A 25,067-nucleotide genomic window follows, 5' to 3' on the forward strand; every position below is an offset into this window, starting at 1 on the left:
ATCTTCGCACATGGACAAGGGCATCACCTTGAGCTTTGTAAGAAGAGGAACATTTGTCTCCAAAACCAGGATCCATCCATCGAGTCGAAATGAGATGGAAAAAACCCACAGTGGTTGACAAGAGTACAGAAAAGATGGGTATGTGGCAGATATGGAAACATCGAAATGATATCGTCGTGCAACCGGCCACAACAACAGCACTACGTGGAGTTGAGAAGGAAGGCCGAGTTTGGAGAAGAGCAGGGCTCCTCAAAGGCGAGCTATACGTTTTCTTTGCGGGTATAGCGGTGTGTGCATCATTTGAGTAGTTAACCTAGCTAAGCGGTAGGGTGACCGACATATGGACTGGGGCAACGCCCATGTAACGAATCTTGTAACACCGTGGTGTTTCGGGGCTCTCCCCCTCCTTCTTTATTGAATGATACGCATACTCGTGCGTATTCGAGAAAAGAAAAAATAAAAGATGAGTAAAATGAGTTTGGTAAAATGAGTGGAAGACCGATGTGGTTCGCGAAAATTTCATACCCCCAGACGCGGATGCTATTCTCAACATTCCGTTGAGGCAAGGAGGAGGTGATGACTCGTTGGCATGGGCTCTTGAAAAATCGGGTTGCTACACTATAAGATCAGCGTATCGTGCTCTAACGACTCGGAACGAGCAAACTGCTCTAGAGGAAGGGACGTTTACCGAATATTCATTGGCAGACAAACAGATGTGGTCTCGGTTGTGGAAGCTCAAAGTCACCCCAAGAGTGAGAGTCTTCTGGTGGAGGGTATTACATGGCATCCTCTCAGTAGAAGCAACTCTTAAACATCGTCACATTGCTACGGTTAGTACATGCAAAATCTATCTTCACACTGACAAAGACATGATGCATGCCCTGCTGGACTGTTCTCATGCCAGGCAGTTTTGTGATGCAGCCCCCAAATGGTTGAACATCAGAAGGCCGGTATTGCACCCTCTGACCTGGTCAAGAGATATCCTGTGCGATCAAATATTCTCAGAGTCGCAGAGAGCGACAATAGTGACTGTTATGTGGACGATTTGGACCTCACGGAACAATATCACCCATGACAAAAAGGCATACAATCCAATTCAGTCTCTGAAGCGGGTTCGGGAGTCCCTAGCAGTTCTTGAGCTGCCTCGTGATCACGCTCGAATCCTGCCCGGCCATGATTGGCGCCCGCCTGAGTTGGGATGGATCAAAATAAACATTGATGGAAGTGTTGCAATGGATGCAAGGAGGGGAGGGGCAGGGGGAGTAGCTCGGTCCCGATCATCCTTTCTTGCAGCATGGTGCAAACCATACCCAGGGGTCACGGACCCGCTCATAGCTGAAGCTTTTGCTATCAGCGATGGAGTCATCTTCGTGCATCTTCGGGGCTATGAAGAAGTGGTTCTGGAGTCTGATAATTTGGAGGTTGTGAATCTCTGGAACTCATGTCACATCTCTCGTGCAGTGGTGGCGCCTATCTTTTCTGAAATTGGGGAGCATGTTCCTTCGTTTAAGTCTTTTGTAGTTTAGCATGTCGATAGGGCAGCCAACGTCCCTGCCCATCTCTGTGCGAAGCAAGCAAGCACTTTAGATGTTACAGAGTGTTGGCTTGATACCACACCAAGTTTTCTTGTAACTAGCCTCTCAGCAGATTTTGCTGAGATTTTGCTGGAGGAGTTGATGTTGAATAAAGAGCTCCCGGTTTCACCCTCACAAAAAAAAAAGACTATTACATCCTGCCGTTTCCGATCGGACGGCCGTGGATCCCGGAGCGAGAACCACGCGGCCGAGATGCGTGCGATGCGGATCCCCGGGAAACCAGATAAGAAACGATAAGCGCTCCCACGCCCACAGAGGACACTCCCCAGTCCCCATGGCTGCCATGGCCACCGCCCTCTCCGCCTCCCTCCCGCACCTCCCGCCCCGCCGCCTCCCCTCGTCTCCCGCCACCGCGGTATCCCTCGCCCCCCGCGCCCTGCGGCGGCGAGAGGCTCCTCCACGCCTCGCGGCCGTCGCCTCGGCCTCCGAGGTCCTCGACTCCACCAACGGCGCCGTTCCCGCGCCCGCGAGCCCCGCGCCGTCGGGGCAGCAGCAGTACGGACGGGAGTACTTCCCGCTGGCCGCCGTCGTTGGGCAGGTGAGGAGATTTCTTTCGGCCAATTCGTGCTGCCCTGGGTGCTGCTGATTGACTGATTGGGCGGCGGGATTGGTCGCAGCATTTCCCCGAGCTGGTTATGCGCATTAGGCCGTTCTAATCGAGAACTTGTGCCATTTCAACCACAATGTAGAAGTGGCAACAGCCAACACGCACAAAATTTACATGATTTAGAGGCGTTCGCTGAAAATGGCATGCAACTTTTTACGATTTAATCTCAGCAAGGCTTTCTGGAGCTCGAAAATATGGTAGTCAATCATTCACTTGCAAGCTGTAGTTTTCTCCCATGGTTTCCTGCATTGCTGTGTGAACCCAACTTTGTTGTAACTTGTGAATTTCATGTGGTCGTCCAGGATGCAATTAAAACTTCTCTGCTGCTTGGCGCGATTGACCGCGAGGTTGGAGGCATTGCCATCTCCGGGAAGCGCGGGACGGCAAAGACGGTGATGGCCCGCGGCTTGCACGCTATGCTTCCGCCAATCGAAGTGGTCGTTGGCTCAATCGCAAACGCTGACCCCAACATTCCAGAAGAGTAATGTCTTCACAATGCCATATCTGAAAACGCTTTGATCATTTCGTCATCTGATGTTCAGCTTCTTCTTGTTTCTTAAACGTTTCATCAGCTTACTTGATTAAGCTCCTCTTATGGTAGATGGGAGGACCATTTGGCTGACCAAGTGCAGTATGATGCTGATGGTAATGTCAAATCTGAGATTGTCAAAGCACCTTTTGTGCAGGTAAAGCACACCAATTTGGTGTCATAGTATCTTCCCGGATCGTTGTTAGTTTAATAATGCCGCAGGTTTCCTATGACAGATTCCACTTGGTGTAACAGAGGACAGGCTCATTGGGTCTGTTGATGTTGAACAATCAGTGAGATCAGGGACTACTGTGTTTCAACCTGGTCTTCTTGCTGAAGCTCACAGAGGTGTCCTTTATGTGGATGAGATAAATCTATTGGACGACGGCATAAGCAATCTGCTTCTGAATGTCTTGACGGAAGGAGTTAATATTGTGGAAAGAGAGGGAATTAGCTTCCGTCATCCATGCAAACCACTTCTAATTGCTACGTACAACCCGGAGGAAGGATCCGTACGTGAACACTTACTTGATCGTATTGCAATTAATTTAAGGTACTTTAGACTTGAATTGAAAGATTGCTTGCTTATTTACTTTTATTACCAAATTCATGGTTTGTTCATTATCATAATGTTTCATTTCGCAGTGCTGACCTTCCATTGAGTTTTGATGACCGCGTGGCAGCCGTCAATATTGCAACCCAATTTCAGGAGTGTAGCAAAGATGTTTTTAAGATGGTGGAAGAGGAAACTGAGGTTGCAAAAACTCAGGTACTACTGAATAACCGAGTTACTGAGATCATTAACTAACAAAGCTTGCAACCTGTTTTATCAAATCAGAGTAGGGTGCAAACTCCATTTAGTTTTGTTTTTTATTGCGTAGAAAAGACCTTCCAAGAGCATTGTATATGTTAAATCACTCAGTTACAAAATGTCTGGGGTCCACAATTATATAGCTATCAAAGACTCGTGATTACAAAGGAGAAACCAGTGGTCACGTGGAAGCAAGAAATTACGTCTGGCACATGCGCAACACATGCTTGGACTTAAAAAGCATGGACTCTTGCGTTTATAGTGGATGTACTATTAGTTAAACTTGGACTTAATATATATTCCTTCATTTCATATAGATCAATTTAGTTTGTCTGAAATAATGAATTTTATAAAATTACCATTGTAAGATGTGTTGACGCATGAGACAATATTGTCTTCAGTTGTGAAATCAAGGGACATATCTCTCTTTTAACCGCATATTGTCGAGTAAACAAGGTAGGCATATATTAGACAAGAAACACAAAGGATGCATGTCACTCGTCCAGTTGGCATATATAGACAGGACCCACAAATTGTGCTTATATTAGACATGCGCACATATATTGACCACATGACTTCCACTATTTACAACTTTTATCATTTGTTTTGAAGTATGCAAAATCTCAAGTCTAGATTAAAAAGGTAAAAAACAGCGTATATGTAGTGCAAGGCAGTATTTGAGTTAAAATCTGTGTTATGTACTGCTTGTCTCACAATGATAATACATGGTCACTCAGATAATTTTGGCAAGAGAATATCTGAAGGATGTTGCTATCAGCACAGAACAGCTCAAATATCTTGTCATGGAAGCTATACGTGGTGGTTGTCAGGTTAGTTGACTAGTTGAAGCTTGATGTTCTTCCAGCCAATGAGCTTACTTTGAGGCATTGAGCCAACTGTTTGTAGAATCAATGTTGTTTTGTATTATGCGCAGTACTACCAGCTGCAGATAACAGTCAACATATGTAGCCATCATTGGCTACTCTAGTATGTATCATATCATTGGAAATATGCATACCTTCTTTTGTTTGACATTTGACACCATTATTCAAGGTCTTCGGCGAATCTTTTCTCTATATATGTACAACAAATGTAACTGGATCGACTAATCAACCCATTTTCAAGTGTTCCAAACTATTTGAGCTTTTGGCAATAAAGCCAAGGTTACTGATTGTATTTTTACCTTGTCTTAGTAAAGTCGACCCCATTTCCTGTTGTTACCTTCAGTTGCAACATGCCACCTGGGCTATTTCATTATGCTCATTTGGTATGTTATAACCTCGTGTAGTCAACTGGTTATATGTCATAACCAGTGATGTCATTCTAGTTCTACTCCTTCGTTTTTTGGGGGGGAGGGAGGGGGTGGGGCGAATACAGGAAGCCTATAAACAAATATGGAAATACATATTGCTGGAAACGAATACAGAGCGAATACGGTGCGGACATGGATATGAAAGTGAATGCTTGCTGGAACTTGGAGACACCTTCGATGTGAAAGAAAAAAAAAACTAAGAGACCCCTTGAATCATGCAGAAAAACACAAGCAAATGAGCAAACTTGTTCAATTACTAATATGACTGAATATATACCATGGTTCCCGCTCGGGGGGGGGGGGGGGGGGGGGGGATGAGGGGCGTCATCGGTGGAGGATCGAGGGCAGGCAGCTGCGTATGACCCAATGAGGCAGTGACTAGGGAAATGATTGGGAGATTAAGTTTAGGTGTGTTAAGATTAGGGTTGGGTTGGGCCAGGCCAAAGGTATATGGGCTTTTGCCTGTTGGAATGGGCTACATATATGAAAAATGTAAACGGAAAATTCAGCGCCTTTGGATACGAAAATTTCATTTCCGCACGTGTTCCTCAAGGAAACGTCATTCCATGTTTGTTTCCGTTTCTGTTTCCATATTTTCTCTACGTTTCCATTTTTTCTGTGGAACTGGCGGAAAGATTCCGCACCGTTGTCATCCCTAATGGCCTAATCTAGATGCTACACACTTACACAGCTATACCTGTTTGGCGTCCATCACACCAACATATTGCTTGTTGAGACAGTTATGCTTATTTATTGTGGTTAATGCTGAGTTGGAAAGTTAAAATGAATGTGTTTTCATATTTATATATTAATTTCTGAGTCTTGAAATTTGCTGCAGGGGCACCGGGCTGAGTTGTATGCTGCTCGAGTGGCAAAATGTCTTGCTGCCATGGAAGGACGTGAAAAAGTTTTCGCGGAGGACCTTAAGAAAGCTGTTAAGTATTTTTATGCTTGCGGATTCTTCATTAAGTAATGAAGCAACAAACCCCATGGAATTTCAGTTGACTGTTTCTTCCATCTCTTAACTTGACTGTTCCAAATGAAGTTTACTGTGTCTGGTTGTTAAGAATAAAATATAAAGTAGCATGGAAATTTAGTGCTGGCATAACTCATTTTTTTTCTTTCTTTTGCTATGCTATTTCTGTTTGCACCTGTGTCAAAAAAATTGAAGTGTGTTCTACTTAATATTTGACACACATGGCATCTTCTTGCAGGTAGAGCTAGTTATTTTACCTCGTTCTATCATATCTGATAACCCACAAGAGCAGCAAAACCAACCGCCTCCACCTCCACCTCCACCACCTCCACAAAATCAAGATAATGCAGAAGATCAAGATGAGAAGGAGGAAGATGATGAGAAGGATGAGGAGGAAAAGGAGGTTGAATTTTATGATTGAGCAACCCGTACTTGATGCCTATTCATTTGTTTCTTAGAGCTCGTTAGTTGTTGTTTTCTGACAGGATGATGACGAAGAAAACGAAAAACAAGATGACCAGATACCCGAGGAGTTTATTTTTGATGCTGAAGGTGGACTAGTAGATGATAAGCTCCTTTTCTTTGCTCAGCAAGCACAAAGAAAAAAAGGAAAGGCTGGGCGAGCAAAAAATGTCATATTCTCAGAAGACAGGGGCCGATACATTAAGCCTATGCTTCCAAAGGTCTCAAGTTTTACCTCGTCAACACTGCAACTCTAAACACTTGATTGTTCAAACATTCCTGAATCCATTCTCGTGTTTGTTTCTTTATGCAAATAATGCTTCGGCACTTCTCCTTATCTAGGTCTGTTTTATTGCATTTTGAATTCCTCTGATGCCTCCCGGTCTTTTCCATTAATTTTACTGATATAGCAGACACCTTCCTTTGTAATATCACTCCTATGCTTGGTACCCTTTCTCACCAAATTGGTTCATCTAAACAGTTCATTCTGTTGTAGGGTCCAGTCAGGAGATTAGCTGTTGACGCGACACTTCGAGCAGCTGCACCATACCAAAAACTGCGGAGAGAGAAAAGTCTTGACAAGACAAGAAAAGTTTTTGTTGAAAAGACTGACATGAGAGCCAAGAGAATGGCTCGAAAAGCCGGTGCTCTGGTCTGTCTCTCTCTCGCTCTCTCTCTCCACATTTGCTTGTGCAATTTCATGGGAATATGTATATTAGGCCAGTCATGTTTTATGTATGTGGCAAAGCAGATTTATCTTACCACGAGACTTCACAACTCTGTTTGGACTTATTCTCATGACAGGTCATATTTGTTGTGGACGCTAGTGGCAGCATGGCTCTGAACCGCATGCAGAATGCCAAAGGTGCAGCATTGAAGTTGCTTGCAGAAAGTTACACAAGCAGAGATCAGGTACTACTGAAATGTGAAAATTTAGCATTAGAATTTGCCATCTTTTTTTAGTGATTAGCATTTGTTACTTGCTGCGTACCTTGTAAGACACCTCCATTTGTGCTTCCCCTCCAGGTAATCATCGTTATATGGACAGTTTGTGCACTAACTTTAGCTTCCATTTTGGCATCCCTCAGGTTGCAATTATTCCCTTCCGTGGAGACTATGCTGAAGTTCTACTTCCACCATCAAGATCCATTGCAATGGCTCGCAAACGTCTTGAAAAGCTACCATGCGGTGGCGGTTCTCCTTTAGCTCATGGCCTGAGTACAGTAAGAACCAAGAACTGCGTTGAATTCTTCTGTAATGCCAGGACATTATAATCTGGATAACATTGTGGATTCTACTTCAAGGCTGTCAGAGTGGGATTGAACGCTGAAAAGAGTGGCGACGTTGGGCGTATCATGATCGTTGCAATCACCGATGGAAGAGCTAATGTATCACTGAAGAAATCCAATGACCCAGAAGCTGCCGCTGCTTCAGACGCACCAAGACCATCTACTCAAGAATTGAAGGTACCACTCTTATCCTAACACCAAACAATGTATCCTTGGGCCATCATTTTGAAGTTTCCTGCTGTGTTCAAAAGGCACTGAAGAATTTGTTTCCTCTTTGCAAGGATGAGATACTTGATGTGTCTGCAAAAATATTCAAGGCAGGAATGTCGCTTCTCGTCATCGATACCGAGAACAAGTTTGTATCTACGGGATTCGCCAAGGAAATTGCAAGGGTTGCCCAAGGTATTCTCAACACTACATCAGAATAATTACACTACTCGATCTGAAACCTGTAGGAAACCATGCCTGTTCTTGTTTTGATTTTTTTAACGCATTTTCATGGTATAAGGTAATATGAGTGGAGTCCGAGGAACCTTGTCGCCACTTAAAAAGATACACCTGCCATCTTCATCACTAACTATAAGCACCGACATACCGTAAATTAGTTATCTGCATAACCTTCCATGAACACAGCTTCTTTCCTTGCTGTGCCAGGGAAATACTACTACCTGCCAAATGCTTCGGACGCCGTGATTTCCGCTGCCACTAAGACCGCGCTGGCGGACTTGAAGAGCTAGAGAGCGATCTCGGAGCATCGATCGCCCCCGCCCAATTGTTGTTTGTACCTTCTGGTGATACAAGTCGTTCGTGCAGTAATTTGTGCAGCTGTCCTTAGTCCTTTCTGTAACTTTTTTTTGGGGCGTGCGTTTCAGCTCTTATGACCCAATTTTGGTGTAGGTTTTCTTGTCTTCTTTCTTTCTCTTTTACCAGCACCAGCAGGGCTAAAATCCGAGCATAACTTCGTGTAAATGTCGGAATTCTCCCACTGGCTCTCCGATAATTGGCCCTGTAAATCTACTGCTGTTAATTTTCGAGGCAGAAATGCGCTGCTGTTGGGTGTCACTAAATAACATTCCTTCATTTTTGTAAAGCACATGAACTGATATTTCTTTCTAAAATTATGCGAAGAAAATTACCACTGGTGACAGCGTGGTTATGATGTGTTTACCCGAAAAAAATTGATGCTGTTGAGTATCACGAAATAATATTTCCTTTTTAAATGCAAAAATAAGTGTGGGAAGGAAATTGTTACCTTTGGCAGAGCGTGGTTGATAACAGTAACAAATTTCCTACAAAAGGCACCCTGAAAATAGATCCAGCAGAAAATTGCGGCCCAGGCCCATGCCTCGGCGGCACCAGGCCGGGCCCACCTGTCAGACGGTACAGCGGGGAGAAAGGGGGAGACCTTGCTGTCATTTTTATTTGCCTAAAAAAAATGCTGTCATTTTTATGGCGCGAACCGCTGCGGTGGGCGGTGGCGGGAGACGGAGGAGAGAGAGGCTTATCAAGCAAGCCAGATTTAGTACAGAAAGTAAACCAGAAGACCCCCCGCTCCTCCCTCCACTCCTCTCCTCTCGTGGCGGCGCCACCCAGCCGCAGCCGGCGACTGCCGGGCCGCCATGTCGACCTGCGCCTACCACTCGCCGCGCTTCTCTGAGGTCTCTCTCTCTCTCTCTCTCTCTCTCTCTCTCTCTCTCTCTCTCTCGGTTGGGCGGGAGGGGGGAGATGTGAACTGTTTGGGACGCGCCCTCTTCTGACGCCCTTTCGGGCTTCTTCGAGTTCTTCAGGATGACGCGTGGCTCCCGCAATGGCTTCAGCCGCATCGGCAGCCGACGGCCGGCGAGCACCGAAGAGACAGCCCCGGCGTGTCGTCGCCGCCTTGTGAGGTGCTTTTCTCGCCTGATTTGCGCGTCGATTGGTGCTAACCTTGTACGCTCTGAGTTTCTTATTCTCTGATTACCCAACACTTGCAAGCGCCTTGCTATTTCCTTTGAGCATGTTACAGAAAGGGGGAAATCCCCGGTTCGAATCCTTTTTGCCAACTATCCCACCTTATCGACAATAACTCAAAACTGGTGATTGGTCATTGGCATGAAATGGCATACGATTGAATTGGATCTGAATGCATTTGGTGTGATTGTGCATGTTTATCTATATACGTTTCTCGGTGCACTGTCTGTTCTCATCTGGTGTAGTGTGTTCTCTTCACTGAACTGCAGGACTGTGTGTGCATTGTGGACCCTGCACAAGAGCAACGGAGTTGTCGGAATGCCGCCGTAAGTGCTGATGGTTACAGCGGGTTCCGTCTGCATCTGTCGGGAGACGAGGATACACCTGCTGAAAATACTCCAACAGGCAGAGAGGTAGGCTAAGATTCTTGATGCTAATCACTGAAGTTTGGTCACAACTTAGGGTGTTGTCATTCTGTTTGATCAAATAATTCAGGAGATGGTAGTACATGTACCTGTAGCTGTAGCCTTTAATGATTCAATCCTGCATAACAGTTATGGATCTGTCGATTTCTTCTTTGCCCCGAGTTACATTATTTGTTCCAGGGATGCACACTTGTACAGCGTACTTACTTTTGTTCTGTCCGTAATCTTCCATTGAATGGGGAAAGAATAAAATTGTAGGTTCAGGGCCTCTTTGATTAGCAGATCGCAAAAACACAGGAGTAGGAAAAATGTAGGATTGAAATGACGTGCCCATTGGATTCCTATAGGATTTGAGTTTGTTTGATTGTATCACAGGAAAAACAAAGGATTTCTTCCAAGAGGTTGGAGTGGATGCTAGAATTCCTATGAATTGTAGTTGACATGAGGAAAAAATCCTATGGGATTCAATCCTGCGAATCAAACGATCAACGCAGGAAAAATTCCTAAGGATTCTAATCCTTCAAAAATCCTATGAAAATCCTTTGAATCAAAGAGGCCCTCAGTATGCCATTTTCATCTTGCCTACCGTGTATTTTTCATATGTGCTTATGAATAATGGGGTTCTGAACATTGTGCATGTGTTTTCATTTTACGAGTGAACAAGTTAGTATAGTAGCAAACATAGGCTTGTAACAGCCAAAATAATTGGCTCTTCCTCTGCTGCACAAACATAATCTTCTTGTCGTGTGCTGTTATAACATGGGTTGAATTTCCCCCCTCCAGGTGCTGCCTTTCTCTCTGCACCTTTCTTCAGAAAGTGCAGCACAACTCTCCTCAGTTCAAGCCAATGTTAGCCCTCAGATTCTAAACTCTGGTGCATGCAAAGGACCGTTCAAGGGCTCTTATGTTGATGGTCAAGTACAAGAGATCAAAGCTGTACAAGAGGCTAAAAGCATTAAGGATAATAAGCAACTAGAAGTTGGTAGAGTGGCTAGCAAGGATATCTCCTCAGTTCAAGCCAATGTTGGCCCACAGATTCTGAATTCTGGTACATGCAAAGGACCATTAAAGGACTCTTATGTTGATGGTCAAGCACAAGAGATCAAAGCTGTGCAAGAGGCTAAAGGCCTTAAGGATGATACACAACAAGGAGTCCGTAGAGTGGCTAGCAAGGATGTCACTAAACCACTTGGTGCAAGAAAACATCAACCATCTGGTGGAAAAGTTGATGTTCAGAAGCTCCGTAAGGCAGATGCTAATGATGCGGTTGAGCTATCTATTGCTGCTTCTGAGGCTATGGTTATTGCAGAAATGATACTTGATGATTGCCAGCCTGATAAGTTGACTGCAGCTGCCCTCGAAGCTGCTCTGCGTGTAAAGGAAGCTCGGAAACAGTGTTTTCTTGAGGAAACAGAACATGATAGTGGATCCTTTCAAAATGATCGGGATGAGAGCGATTGGCTTGCAGAATTGGATGAGATCGAAATGCTTGATGTATTTGAAGATGTTGGCCTGTGTACTGTTCAAACTGCTTGTTCATCTCAAGGCCACAACACAACTAACTTGAAACAGAGCATCTCTCAGCCTAGTTGTGCCCCACATGATGTAGACATTTGTTCTTCCGAGGAGCAAAATAAAGAATGGCACAGCCAAGATGCTTATACCAGTGACCATGTACCTGATTCTTTGGCAGAGAATAGTTCTGCTGGTACGCTAGTAAAAGAATCAAGTCCAGGATGTGTTTCTATAAAGCAACTAGCTCAAGATAAAGCAATCTCTTGCTCGAGAAATGAGGAAGCTGCTTTCGAGAAGTTGACTCAAAACAACCGTGCTTTTACTGAGAACTTGAGGAATCCAGTAAGAGGTCAAAATATCACAAAGGTAAATTTGTTGCCCATGAACATTTTTTTATAACAAACTTAATGGATCATATGCCTATCTCATTCAGCACTCTTCATCTATGTAATTACAATGTAAAATATATTTCCAGGAAGCTGGAAGAATTGTTGAAGAGACGAAGTTTGGTGGTCGTGCAAGGAAGCATATAAGGACTAGCTTCATTTCTGAGTCAATGGATAGCATGAATGAGTGCTCTCCTGCACCTAGAGCGACATCGACAGAAATGGTTGCCTCTTCAAGAGCATCTTTTCTCCAAAAGAATGAAGGTTTCCATGGAGAGGTTCAAAGTGCAGAGTCGTGCCATCAAGTAGTATGTTCAAGCTTATCACCTGAGGATCCTCTCTGTTCATTTGTTCCGTGTAGCATATCTTGCAATGAAGTATCCACTAGTCAACCTCCTGAATGTAAACAGAGGAATGAGGAAAACAGTGAACCAGTATATCGCAAGGAATCTCTGAAGAATGACCTAGATGTAGAAGCCGGTCCATCTTCTGTGCCGTTAGATAAGGTACAAGAATCTAATCCATGGAGGCGAAGAACACATAGTTCCCTCAGGCCTTTTAGCATGCTAGGACCTATATCAAACATCTCGGGAGGTAGTCTGGCTCATAATGATGTTAATGTGGCAGTTTGTCAGAAGGAGAGAAGCGCACCGATAATCTTAAATAAGAAGATACAGCGTATCCGAGCCTCTAATCAGTTCACTGAAAACAATGCTGAAGCTGGAAGCTTGAACGAATTTTCTTTGGTTCAGAAGAAGTCATCTGATGCTCAAGATGATAACGAGCATCACAACAAAGAGCAATATATCCCATCAGAAGTTTTGCCTCAACCCACAACATATTTGAGTGTTGGTAAACGAGGCCTTAAAAGAAAAGGACCCCAATTGTTGAATGCTAAACTTAGTACTAGACAAACCAAGAGCAGAAGGGTTAAATCTCGATTCAGTTGTAAGTTCTGGTTTATGTTCTCTTATGCTAGATATGTACTGTATATCGTGGGTAAATATATGCACGGTCATTACATACTTTTGGTGACCCTCACTCTTGTATCTTTGCAGGGTCTGAAAGCAGAGTTGCTGACATGCAGGAGCCCAGGGAATGCACTAGCAAAAAAGAAGCCATATTTCATGGACTAGAGTTCTTGGTGACTGGATTTCAAAGTCATAAGGAGAAAGAGATTGTGTCTGTAATACGGAAATTTGGAGGTTGTGTTCTTTCTAAAGTGCCACCCTGTCCATTTGATAAAAAAAGCAAGCTTGCAGAGCTCGTGAGGTGGAAGCCTCCTGTAGTTCTTTCCCCTAAAAAGGTTTGTTATAGCTGGATACCATCTATCGTTCATCATGTATCATTTTATAGTTTTAGTATATGCTGTAGCCTGTAGGAGAAATTGGTGTAGGGCTGTAGGCTCCCATTTAAAATTACACATTCTTTTTTTTTTTTACAGTACCAAATTGCACTGTGTCTGATAGGTGTTTGTTGCAACAGGTATCAACAGCTAAGTTCTTATATGGTTGTGCTACCGATTCCTGGATTTTGAATTCCAATTGGCTTTTTGATTCTCTTCAAGCTGGTTTACTGTTGCCACCTGGAAAGTAAGCAATGACACCTTGCAGCACACCTATCTTGTGAAAATGGAATTTTAAACTTTATCACATCTTTGTTCATGAAAGCTTCAGTTTTCATATCTTTCTTGAAGCAGTTGAGGGAAAATTACTAAACACCTTAAAAGTGTATATGCATTTTGAGATCTGTCATCCGATGCCAAGCTCTTCTAAGAAATGAAAGATATTTCATTTGGTGGGCTAAATTATCTTCCCCTAATAATAAAGCAAATAGTGCTTCTGGTCGTACGTCATTAGAATTACCCACGAACTTGACACAAATTACCCACCATGCCACCCATAAGTGAAAAAACGGTTCGGTTTTTCTCAAAGTCCCGTTCGATTTGGTTCTTATAAAGGATATCCTCATATAACACACTTGAAGGTGTAGCGTAGTGCGCCTGTGGCTAATGCCTTGGTCCTCCAGCGGGGAGACTTGTGTTCGATCCTAGGTTCTGCCCCATTTTTTCTCTTTTTTGCGAACCCTCCCCCCCTGCCCCCGCGTTAATGGACCGGCCCATGCGTATGTTTTTTCAGTTCGCATTTTGTTTGTTCGTTTCTCATTTCTGTTTTGTGTTTTCCTTCTATAAATTAATTATTAGGGATTTCCAAAAATTCAAAAGGTTGCGAGTTTTTTTTAAGAAACATAAAACGTTTGTGAATTCAAAAAATGTTCTGGAAAACATAAAATGTTCATGATTTAAAAGAAACTCCTGTTTTTCATTTCGTTTTTTGCCTTTTTTTCTCATTTCTGTTTTTGTTTTCTCGTTTTTCAATTAATTCGGGATTTCAAAAATTTAAAAGCTTGTGAGTTTTGATTTTTTTTTGAGAAATCATAAAAATTCCATGAATTCAGAAAATGGTCGGGAAATCAAAATGTTCGCAATTTCTAAAAAATATTTGCATATCATAAAGAAATTCTCGATTTCAGAAAAATATGTTCATGAAATAAAATAATGTTCATGATTCTTAGAAAATGCTTGTGTATTTAACATGCTTTCCGAAATTGGAAAAAATGACCATGAAATTTTAGAAAAGGATCACAAAAAAATTCAAACAGATCCATTGAAATAGATACGTAAATAACGAACAAAACATACCATCGCTTACATAAACTTTTTGAGGAGATCTGGAGAGGTTGTTTTATTATTTTATTTAGTCCATCACACATCGGGTAAAAAAAGTCCATATCTCATCGTGACATGATTTTGACGTACTTTATGAAGTGACATTTTAAAAGTCCATATCTCATTCTGGCATAATTTGCATAATCTGATTCTTTTTCTCCCGTGGCAACGCACGGGCCTATTTGCTAGTCCAAACTTAAACTCAAGCAACATAGGATTCCTAAGAACTATCTTTTTAAATGGTTATTATCTAAACACTGACACGATTAATTAGCTTAATTGTTCATACTGTAATTCTGAATATTTCACATACACCACATGGAAAGTTTATTCTGAATATTGTTTATCCTAGCTTTATTTTCAGCAACTAAAAATTCAGCGAGGAACATTTGCTCTGTTGTCCATATGGATTAAGTTAAAATACTTTGTTCTTGATGCTCAACTTTTGATATACCCTTTTGCTAGGTATTTAATTCGACAAAGGCATACAGTGGAGATTTCAACATTTGGCCAATCAGTTTACCTAAGAAATAATAAATTGGTATTTCATGGAGTAGGATTCTTGATCCACGGCAAAATCAGCTTCTGTTCAAAATTTTCGAACATTATCAAGGTATGTTGCAAGCCTGGTGAGAAAACATGGTGGATGACCTACTAATCAAGCAATATTTTTTAGTGAACTGTAATACATCATATACTGTTGTCATAGTTAAGAGGCATTGTTTTAGTTCACTCTTAATTTGATATATCTGATTTTTAATACTGGTTGTGTCAGATATATACATGACTAGTTTCCTTGTCTACATGATGTGGCCCTTACATTATAGTATTTGTATTCCACAGCATGGAGGTGGCCAAGTTTTTGTATCTCTTCAAGGATTAATTCAAAGCTTGAAGGATAAAAGTTGTTCTCGCGGAATCATTCTTGTTGCAAATGAGGCGAGCGCATCACGTCATCTAAGTCATTGTGGGCTGGAACATGACATAAAAACAGCGGTTAGTTGAATTTTGAATGTAGAAACTGTTAGAGTTATATAAGTAAATACAGAAATGACTGAATATAAGCAGCAACTGCTCAGATAGAGTAGACTGTCTTTCAAGGTTTGAATACTAGCTCTACAAGTAAATATAGAGAAGTAACTTGTCACAACATATCTTAATCCATTGTCTACCTCTCGTAATTCAGTTATGTTGTTTCATCTAGACCTTCTATAAAACTCAACTGATTAGGATCCGAACGGCTTGCTTCCCTGCTGCCAATAAGACATGTTTACTTGATTCACATTATACATGGCTGTATCGCTGTATTTACCATTCAAATGTTTCCCTACGCTTTATCCTTTTTTCCCAAACTGGTATTTGTCATCTCCAGTGCCTCTAATTCTCCTGTATCTCTCTCTCTCTCGCAGCCAGCAAGCTGGATCATAGGCAGTCTGTTTTCTGGGAAGCTGATTCACCTGAAGAAAGACCGGTGCGCCCCATTCCGGCGGATTAAGATGCCATTATTCCAACAACAGCGTGCATTTGAGATGAGTCAAGAAATATAATTCTTGTCACGAAATGCCTGGAGCACCATCATCGTCCAATTGCAAGCAAAGTTTTCAAAGGCATGTTTCTGTCAGACTTGGATTCGCCTGTGCTGCGCAGCCTGCGCTAAGGCCTAAGGCTGATGCCTGTGTGTGTCTTTCATCATTTTTTGCGTCCGTAATGGTGATGTGGTAGTGGTACACAGCTGCCCATATTTGAAGAATTCCAAGGGCTAAACTATGGAGGCAGATTACGTTTAGGCATTTGTCCTTAAGCTATATTGCTCCTGTTATTTTATTCTGGGGACTGTTGTTCATTTCCCGAACACCGTGACGTTCACTGGAGATTGTACTCTTCTTAGAAATCGGCAGCTAAGCAATCTGTAGGGCATGATATGTTTTCTTTAGATCAATATAAGCTTTTCGCCCTGTTTCATTTTATTTAAATCAACAATGCTTTTCTGCAGATGGACTAGTCCAGACTTTGTGTATATCAATCTCCTTGCATGTATTTATAAGAATATTGTTTTGTTGTAAGTTGTAAATACAATGCTAGAGAAATATTATGGATAAATTTTTTTTGTTGATTTAAATTGAGAATACAGTGCTAGGGTGTGTTTTAGCTTTATTTTGGGGCTGTGTTGCAGTGCTTAGAACTTCAGTGATGGTTCTTTTCTGGCTCTGTGGCTATGGCCAGATTGTTCTGTTTTGCGCTGTAAAGTTTCTTTTTAACCACCAGCAAAAAAAAGTTTCTTTTTAACCTTTCTGGTTCCCTAATGTCCTGACCAAACCCTTTTGGGGGGACTAGTGGGGCGCCCTATGTTACCGGTTTCTCATGATAAATGAAACTGGGAGATATGCATCGTAATTCGGAAGAGAAAAGTTGTTGATTCATAATATTTCACTGCCTATTGCCGCTGTTCAAGTAAATACAGTATAATTTATCTATTTGGACAAAGGAATACATATGGATATGGCTGTATTAACCTTGGCTCAAAGGGCGTGGTTAGATAGTCTTACCTTGACTGAAACTAAAACTGGCAACAATATTAACTCGGCTGTAACAAGTCTGAACGTGATCCGTCGTAGTCTAGGTGGTTAGGATACTCAGCTCTCACCCGAGAGACCCGGGTTCAAGTCCCGGCGACGGAATTCCTTTTTTTTTGTTTCTCTACGCAAATGGTTCAGACACAAAAAATGGGCACGCATGTGAAATGCGCCGGTTGGGTACAGCATTTTTGGGCTGATGGATCTACACTAACAATATCTGATGAATGATGGCGTCGTGGACTAAGACGGTGCGTTTGCAGGGCGCTTTGGTGGGCGAAGGCCGCAAAGCGGGAGGCGGCAGCCTCATTGAGCTGCTGAGCAGCCAGCATAATTGCGGTTCGCACGGGCCACTCGTGCCTTGCACAATCATTACCCTCTTCTCACCCCTATATGCCATTATGATGATGCAATGTGTTGCCTACATATGTTTTTTTTTTTGCGGGTGATGTTGCCTACATATGTTGTAAGTACTCATCGGTGGAGGTGGAGCACACACACTCTTCCTTTCACATCTCTCTTTGTTTTGTCCACATCTAATGTCCGTAAGTGAACACTAATTCTCTCTCCTTTTTTTTTTCTTGCAGTGGAACTTCTCCCTACTTTGTCCACGTCACTAGAAAATTCCTCTGATTTTATTACAATTGCCAACTAAAAGCGTGATTGAAGCAAACGAGGTGACCATAGCATGATATCATCGAATCCGCGGGTGGATGGATTCGGGAGTAGGATGTGTCATCATCCATCCATGTCGTCAACTTCTTACCTTGCAAACCGTGTTTTCATTGTCATCAATAGTGACACCAGGAATGATGTAGACCGCCAAAGATCTCCCTTTTCTCCCAATATCAGTTGTATTGTTCGTTACAACATAAAAATATATAAGAGAGAAAATTCAAAAAAAAAACTACATGTGAAAGAAAATTCGTTTTCAACCAACTCTCGCCATGGATGTTGGTTTCTAGGAAGTTGGTGGTATATGATATAGTCAAGCAAGGATAAAAATATCAAGATGCAGAACTCGTCAGAGAAGAACAAAAATATATTTAAAATGACATTAGAGACCTAAATTTAAACTAAAAACAACGGCAGTGCTGGAGAAGGGGCTAGAGGGCTGGCACCGGACGACGCAGGGGTTGTCCTCTAATATAGCATAGTCCCCACTTGTTTTGGTGATGGCTAGAGTAGATACTTTTTTGGTTAGACAATAAATTTAGGTGGCCGCATCATGATATCATCAAATCCATGGGTGGATGGAAGTGAGAGTAAGATGTATTATCATACATCCATCTCGTCCACTCCTAACCTTGCAAACCGTGTATTCACTAATGGTGACACCACGAATGAAGTGGACCATCAAAGATCCCTCTTTTCTCCCAATATTGGTTGTATTGTTCATTACAACATAAAAATATATAAGCGGAAAATTCAAAAGAAAAATATAAGAGAATATTTGTTTGCAACTAACTTGCCATGGATGTCAGCTTCTAGGAAGCTGGTGATATAATTAGCCAAGGATAAAAATATACCCCGATAGAGAACACATGAGAGAATAGAAAAAACAATGCTTCCTCCTATCCATATTAATGGTTGCTCTTTTAGTACAACAAATTAATATGGATCGGGGAGAGTAAAAAGAATGAAATTAGAGATCTAAAATTAAACTAAAAATAAAGGCCACTTGCCCACTAAATGACAGCGATAATGCTCGAGAAGAGGCAGGAGGGACCAACACCAGACAACTAAGGGGTTCTCCTCTAGTATCATAATCCCCACTTCTTTTCGGCGAGGGTGAGAGTAGACATTTTTTTGGTTAGACAGTAAATTTAGGTGAATGTAGCATGATACCATCAAATCCATGGGTGGATGGATGTGAGAGTAAGATGTATCATAATCCATCCATGTCGTCAACTCCTTACCTTGCAAACCGTGTATTCACTGTTAGCGACGGTGACACTATGAATAAAGTTGAGCGTCAAAGATCTCTTGTTTCTCCCAAAACTTGTTGTATTGTTCATTACCGCATGAAACTATATAAGAGAAAATTCGCTTGCAGACGACTCGCCATGGATGTCAGTTTCCACGAAATCAAAAGTATGATAAAATCAGCCAAGAATAGAAATACCCGGATGGAGAACTCAACAGAGAAGAATAGAAAAAACCAACTCCCACCATTCTATAACTCTTGCCATGGTTTTAGTTCACATTTGAGCTAAAACCATGACAAGAATTATTAAACAAGGGAGTAGAACATAATAATTGAAATTGGAGACATAAATTTACACTAAAATTAAAGGCTCACTAGAGAAGAGGCGAGAGGTACCGGCAACGGACAACGGAGGGGTTCTCCTCTAGTAGCATGATCCTCATTTTTTGGCAAGGGCTAGAGTAGATATAATACAATGGTAATGCCAGTCGCTCAATTTTTTATTCCACTCGTTACTGCAGAAACAACTATAGCAGCCATCTTACCCAAGTTGGTACAAAATACTCTTCCTTTTACATCTCTTTGTTTTGTCCACATCTAATGTTCGTAAGGGAACACTAATTCATTTTATTGCTTATAAGAACATCCCTTTGTTTTGTCCATATCACTAGAATTCTTCTATGTACTTTTTGAGAAAAATCCTCTGGTTTGATTATAATTGCCAACCAAAAGAGTAACTAAAGCACATGAGAGCCCTAGTTTTTTAGGCAATAAATTGAGGTGAGGATAGCATGATATCATCAAATTCACAGGTGGGTGAATTCTAGAGTAAGACATATCATCATCCATCCATGTCATCAAAGCCTTACCTTGCAAATCGTGTATTCATTGTCACCGACGGTGACAACAGAAATGAAGTAGACCGTCAAAGATCTCTATTTTCTCTCAATCAATATTAGTTGTGTTGTTTATTACTACATGAAATAAAAAATAATTGGTTTGCAGCCAACTCACCATGGGTGTCGGTTTCCAGGAAGTCGGTGATATGATAAAATCAACCAAGTATAAAAATACCTGGACGGAGAACTCGTCAAAGAAGAACAAAAATATCTTTAAAAGGGGATACTAGAGATCTAAATTTACACTAAAAGTAAAGGCTCATTGCCCACTCAACAGCAACGAAAACACTGGAGAAGAGGTGAGAGAGGCTGGCACCGGACGACAGAGGGGTTCTTCTCTAGCAGCATAATCCTCACTTCTTTTCGGTGAGGGCTAGTGTAGATATAACACAACAGTATTGTCAATAAATTTTTTATTATTGAACTTGCTATTCCAGAAATGGCTATAGAAACCATCTTACCAGTGATGGGCATGAGTGGGCCGTCACTAGTACCGCTTACCAACGACGGGTAGGGGTCAACAGGCGGTTATATAACATATGGATGACATGCGAATCATATGTGCATAATATTACTGATTGTATATAAATATGAACATGCCTCCTATGAATCACAAGTGAAATGCTCAAAATAAGGGAGCATCTCACTTAGAAGGCCACTAGGCTGGACATGGGCCAACAACTAGTGATGGGTGCAAGCACCTTCATGGCACACACCACTAGTATGTAAAAACAAGGGGCCCACCTGTCACTGATACGTTATTATTAGTGACGAGCGGCCATCCCATCTCTAGTAACCAAGTACTAGTGACAAGCACAACTGCTCATCAGTGATATGACTTGTGGGCCCGTCCTTGGTAAGGGTTCCCGCATTAGCGAATGAGCATGCTTACACCTTTGGCTATCTTTGAAATGTTTTGCTACCAATTGAGTTCCATGCATCGTTCGACGATGATAAGAAGGGAGGAGAACACTGGCAGGAGCTAGGGCCCTCTCCAATAATCTAAAATATACACCTCGTATCAACCAAAGTTTTTGTTTACAAATTGATATCTTTTTCTATCAAGAGGGACTAAGATCTGCGGTTTTCGCGATTAGCGGAATATATAAAACAATGGCCACACAAAAATCGGATGAATTTTGCATCCAGGTCAATTTCAACAAATGCCACGAACCATGTAACATACACTCAACACAACTTAATTAGCTCAATGGTCTGTTGTACTCAGTGAGATTCTGTTGGGGAACGTAGCAATAATTCAAAAATTTCCTACGTGTCACCAAGATCAATCTAGGAGATGCTAGCAACGAGAGAGAGGGAGTGCATCTTCATACCCTTGAAGATCGCTAAGCGGAAGCGTTACAAGAACGTGGTTGATGGAATCGTACTTGCGGCGATTCAAATCGCGGAAGATCCGATCTAGCGCCGAACGGACGGCGCCTCCGCGTTCAACACACGTACAGCCCGGGGACGTCTCCTCTTCTTGATCCAGCAAGAGGTGAGGAAGAAGTTGAGGGAGAACTCTGACAGCACGACGGCGTGGTGGTGGAGTTTGTGGTATTCCTACAGGGCTTCGCCAAGCTCTACAGAGGAGAGGGAAGAGTTGGAGGAGGGAGGGGCTGCGCCAGGGAAGGGGTGCGGCTGCCCTCTCTCTCCCTCACTATATATAGGGGTAAGGGGGTGGAGGAGGCGCCCTAGGGTTCCCTAGGGGAGGGGCGGCGGCCATAGGGGAAACCCTAGATGGGTTTGGGCGCCCCCACCCCTAGGAAACTTGCCCCCCAAGCCGGGAGGGGTGGCTGCCCTAGGGGAGGCGCCCCCACCTCTCCAAGTTACGTGAGATGGGGTGGGAGGGGCGCTCAGCCCCTTAGTGGGCTGATGTGCCCCCTCCCCTTGGCCCATAAGGCCCCCCAACGCTTGCCGGGGCCTCCGAAACCCCTTTCGGACAGGCTGGTCGTCACCTGGTACCCCCGGAACAATTCCGGACTCCAATACCCTTCGTCCAATATATCGATCTTCACCTTCGGACCATTTCGGAACTCCACGTCACGTCCGGGATCTCATCCGGGACTCCGAACAACCTTCGGTAACCACATACTATTTCCCATAACAAGTCTAGCGTCACCGAACCTTAAGTGTGTAGACCCTACGGGTTTGGGAACCATGCAGACATGACCGAGACATCTCTCCGGCCAATAACCAATAGCGGGTTCTGGATACCCATATTGGCTCCCACATGTTCCACGATAATCTCATTGGATGAACCACGATGTCAGGGATTCAATCAATCCCGTATACAATTCCCTTTGTCTATCGGTATGTTACTTGCCCGAGATTCGATCGTCGGTATCCCTATACCTTGTTCAATCTCGTTACCGGCAAGTCTCTTTACTCGTTCCGTAACGCATGATCCCGTGGCTAACTCATTAGTCACATTGAGCTCATTATGATGATGCATTACCGAGTGGGCCCAGAGATACCTCTCCGTCACACGGAGTGACAAATCCCAGTCTCGATTCGTGCCAACTCAACAGACACTTTCGGAGATACCCGTAGTGTGCCTTTATAGCCACCCAGTTACATTGTGACGTTTGGCACACCCAAAGCATTCCTACGGTATCCGGGAGTTGCACAATCTCATGGTCTAAGGAAATGATACTTGACATTAGAAAAGCTTTAGCAGACGAACTATACGATCTTGTGCTATGCTTAGGATTGGGTCTTGTCCATCACATCATTCTCCCAATGATGTGATCCCGTTATCAATGACATCCAATGTCCATGGTCAGGAAACCATAACCATCTATTGATCAACGAGCTAGTCAACTAGAGGTTTACTAGGGACATGTTGTGGTCTATGTATTCACACATGTATTACGGTTTCCAGTTAATACAATTATAGCATGAACAATAGACAATTATCATGAACAAAGAAATACAATAATAACCATTTTATTATTGCCTCTAGGGCATATTTCCAACAGTCTCCCACTTGCACTAGAGTCAATAATCTAGTTCACATCACTATGTGATTGTAATGAATCCAACACCCATGGGGTTTGTTCATATCTCGCTTGTGAGAGAGGTTTATTAGTCAATGGGTCTGAACCTTTCAGATCCATGTGTGCTTTACAAATCTCTATGTCATCTTGTAGATGCAGCTACCACGCGCTACTTGGAGCTATTCCAAATAACTGCTCTACTATACGAATCCGGTTTACTACTCAGAGTCATCCGGATTAGTGCCAAAGTTTGCATCGACATAACCCTTTACGACGAACTCTTTTACCACCTCCATAATCGAGAAAATCCCTTAGTCCACTAGTTACTAAGGATAAGTTCGACCGTTCTCATGTGATCCATTCCTGGATCACTCTTGTACCCCTTGACTAACTCATGGCAAGGCACACTTCAGGTGCGGTACACAGCATAGCATAATGTAGAGCCTACGTCTAAAGCATAGGGGACGACCTTCATCCTTTCTCTCTCTTCTGCCGTGGTCAGGTCTTGAGTCTTACTCAATACTCACACCTTCTAACACAGCCAAGAACTCCTCCTTTGCTGATCTATTTTGAACTCCTTCAAAATCTTGTCACGGTATGTATTCATTTGAAAGTACTATTAAGCGTTTTTTGATCTATCCTTATAGATCTTGATGCTCAATGTTAAAGTAGCCTAATCCAGGTTTTTCATTGAAAAACACTTTTCAAATAACCTTGTATGCTTTCCAGAAATTCTACATTATTTCTGATCAACAATATGTTAACATCATATACTCATCAAAAATTCTATAGTGCTCTCACTCACTTCTTTGGAAATACAAGTTTCTCATAAACTTTGTATAAACCCAAAATCTTTGATCATCTCATCAAAGCGTACATTCCAACTCCGAGATGCTTACTCCAGTCCTTAGAAGGATTCCTGGAGCTTTGCATACTTGTTAGCATCTTTCAGGATTGACAAAACCTTCCGGTTGTATCACATACAACCTTTCCTCAAGAAAAACGCTGAGGAAACAATGTTTTGACATCCTATCTGCAAGATTTCATGAATAATGCAGTAACTGCTAACATAAGTCCAACAGACTCTTAGCATCGCTACGAGTGAGAAAGTCTCATCATAGTCAACTCCTTGAACTTGTCGGAAAACATCTTAACGACAAGTCGAGCTTTCTTAATGGTGACACTTACCATCATTGTCCGTCTTCCTTTTAAAATCCATCTGCATCCAACAGCCTTACGACCATCAAGTAGTTCTTCCAAAGCCTATACTTTGTTTTTTTAATACATGGATCCTCTCTCGTATTTTATGGCCTCGAGCCATTCGTCGGAATCCGGGCCCACCATCGCTTCTCCATAGCTCGTAGGCTCATTGTTGTCTAGCAACATGACTTCCAAGATAGGATTACATACCACTCTGAAGTAGTACGCATCCTTGTCGACATACGAGGTTTGGTAGTGACTTGATCCGAAGTTTCATGATCACTATCATAAGCTTCCACTTCAATTGGTGTAGGTGCCACAGGAACAACTTCATGTGCCCTGTTACACACTAGTTGAAGTGACGTTCAATAACCTCATCAAGTCTCCATCATCCTCCCACTCAATTCTTTCGATAGAAACTTTTCCTCGAGAAAGGACCCGTTTCTAGAAAAAATCACTTTTGATTCCGGATCTGAAATAGGAGGTATACCCAACTGTTTTGGGTATTCTATGAAGATGCATTTATCCGCTTTGGGTTCGAGCTTATCAGCCTGAAACTTTTTCACATAAGCGTCGCAGTCCCAAACTTTTAAGAAACGACAGTTTAGGTTTTTCTAAACCATAGTTCATACCGTGTTGTCTCAACGGAATTGCGTGGTGCCCTATTTAAAGTGAATGTGGTTGTCTCTAATGTCTGACCCATAAACGGTAGTGGTAATTCGATAAGAGACATCATGGTATGCACCATATCCAATAGGGTGCAGTTATGATGTTCGGACACACCATCACACTATGGTGTTCCAGGCGGTATTAGTTGTGAAACAATTTCCACAATGTCTTAATTGTGTGCCAAACTCGTAACTCAGATATTCATCTCTATGATC

The 25,067-nt window shown here is 42.5% G+C and overlaps 2 protein-coding genes and 1 non-coding gene across 3 annotated transcripts; all 3 read left to right on the forward strand.

The window, feature by feature from the left end:
- Positions 1-1,837: 1,837 nt before the first annotated feature.
- Positions 1,838-8,721, forward strand: ALB1 (ALBINA 1). The gene is made up of 15 exons (XM_048676389.2): positions 1,838-2,133; positions 2,505-2,683; positions 2,804-2,888; positions 2,968-3,284; positions 3,377-3,500; positions 4,280-4,372; positions 5,693-5,788; positions 6,069-6,233; positions 6,316-6,513; positions 6,789-6,944; positions 7,097-7,204; positions 7,381-7,515; positions 7,597-7,758; positions 7,863-7,983; positions 8,236-8,721. Exons 1-15 carry the CDS (start codon positions 1,870-1,872, stop codon positions 8,316-8,318), a joined length of 2,286 nt encoding a protein of 761 aa, XP_048532346.1. The 5' UTR covers positions 1,838-1,869; the 3' UTR covers positions 8,319-8,721.
- Positions 8,722-9,055: 334 nt separating this feature from the next.
- On the forward strand, positions 9,056-16,552 carry LOC125511103 (uncharacterized). Its single transcript, XM_048676390.2, has 10 exons — positions 9,056-9,239; positions 9,369-9,467; positions 9,801-9,944; positions 10,740-11,837; positions 11,947-12,805; positions 12,916-13,163; positions 13,343-13,449; positions 15,051-15,198; positions 15,429-15,581; positions 15,995-16,552. Exons 1-10 carry the CDS (start codon positions 9,201-9,203, stop codon positions 16,130-16,132), a joined length of 3,033 nt encoding a protein of 1,010 aa, XP_048532347.2. The 5' UTR covers positions 9,056-9,200; the 3' UTR covers positions 16,133-16,552.
- A 638-nt stretch (positions 16,553-17,190) lies between these two features.
- TRNAE-CUC (transfer RNA glutamic acid (anticodon CUC)) lies at positions 17,191-17,263 on the forward strand. Its single transcript has one exon. It is a non-coding gene; the product is annotated as a tRNA-Glu (tRNA).
- The last annotated feature ends 7,804 nt before the right edge of the window (positions 17,264-25,067 follow it).

This window comes from Triticum urartu, chromosome 5A, assembly GCF_056163025.1.
Source record: "Triticum urartu cultivar PI428250 chromosome 5A, HENAU_Tu73, whole genome shotgun sequence".
Lineage (NCBI taxonomy): Eukaryota > Viridiplantae > Streptophyta > Magnoliopsida > Poales > Poaceae > Triticum > Triticum urartu.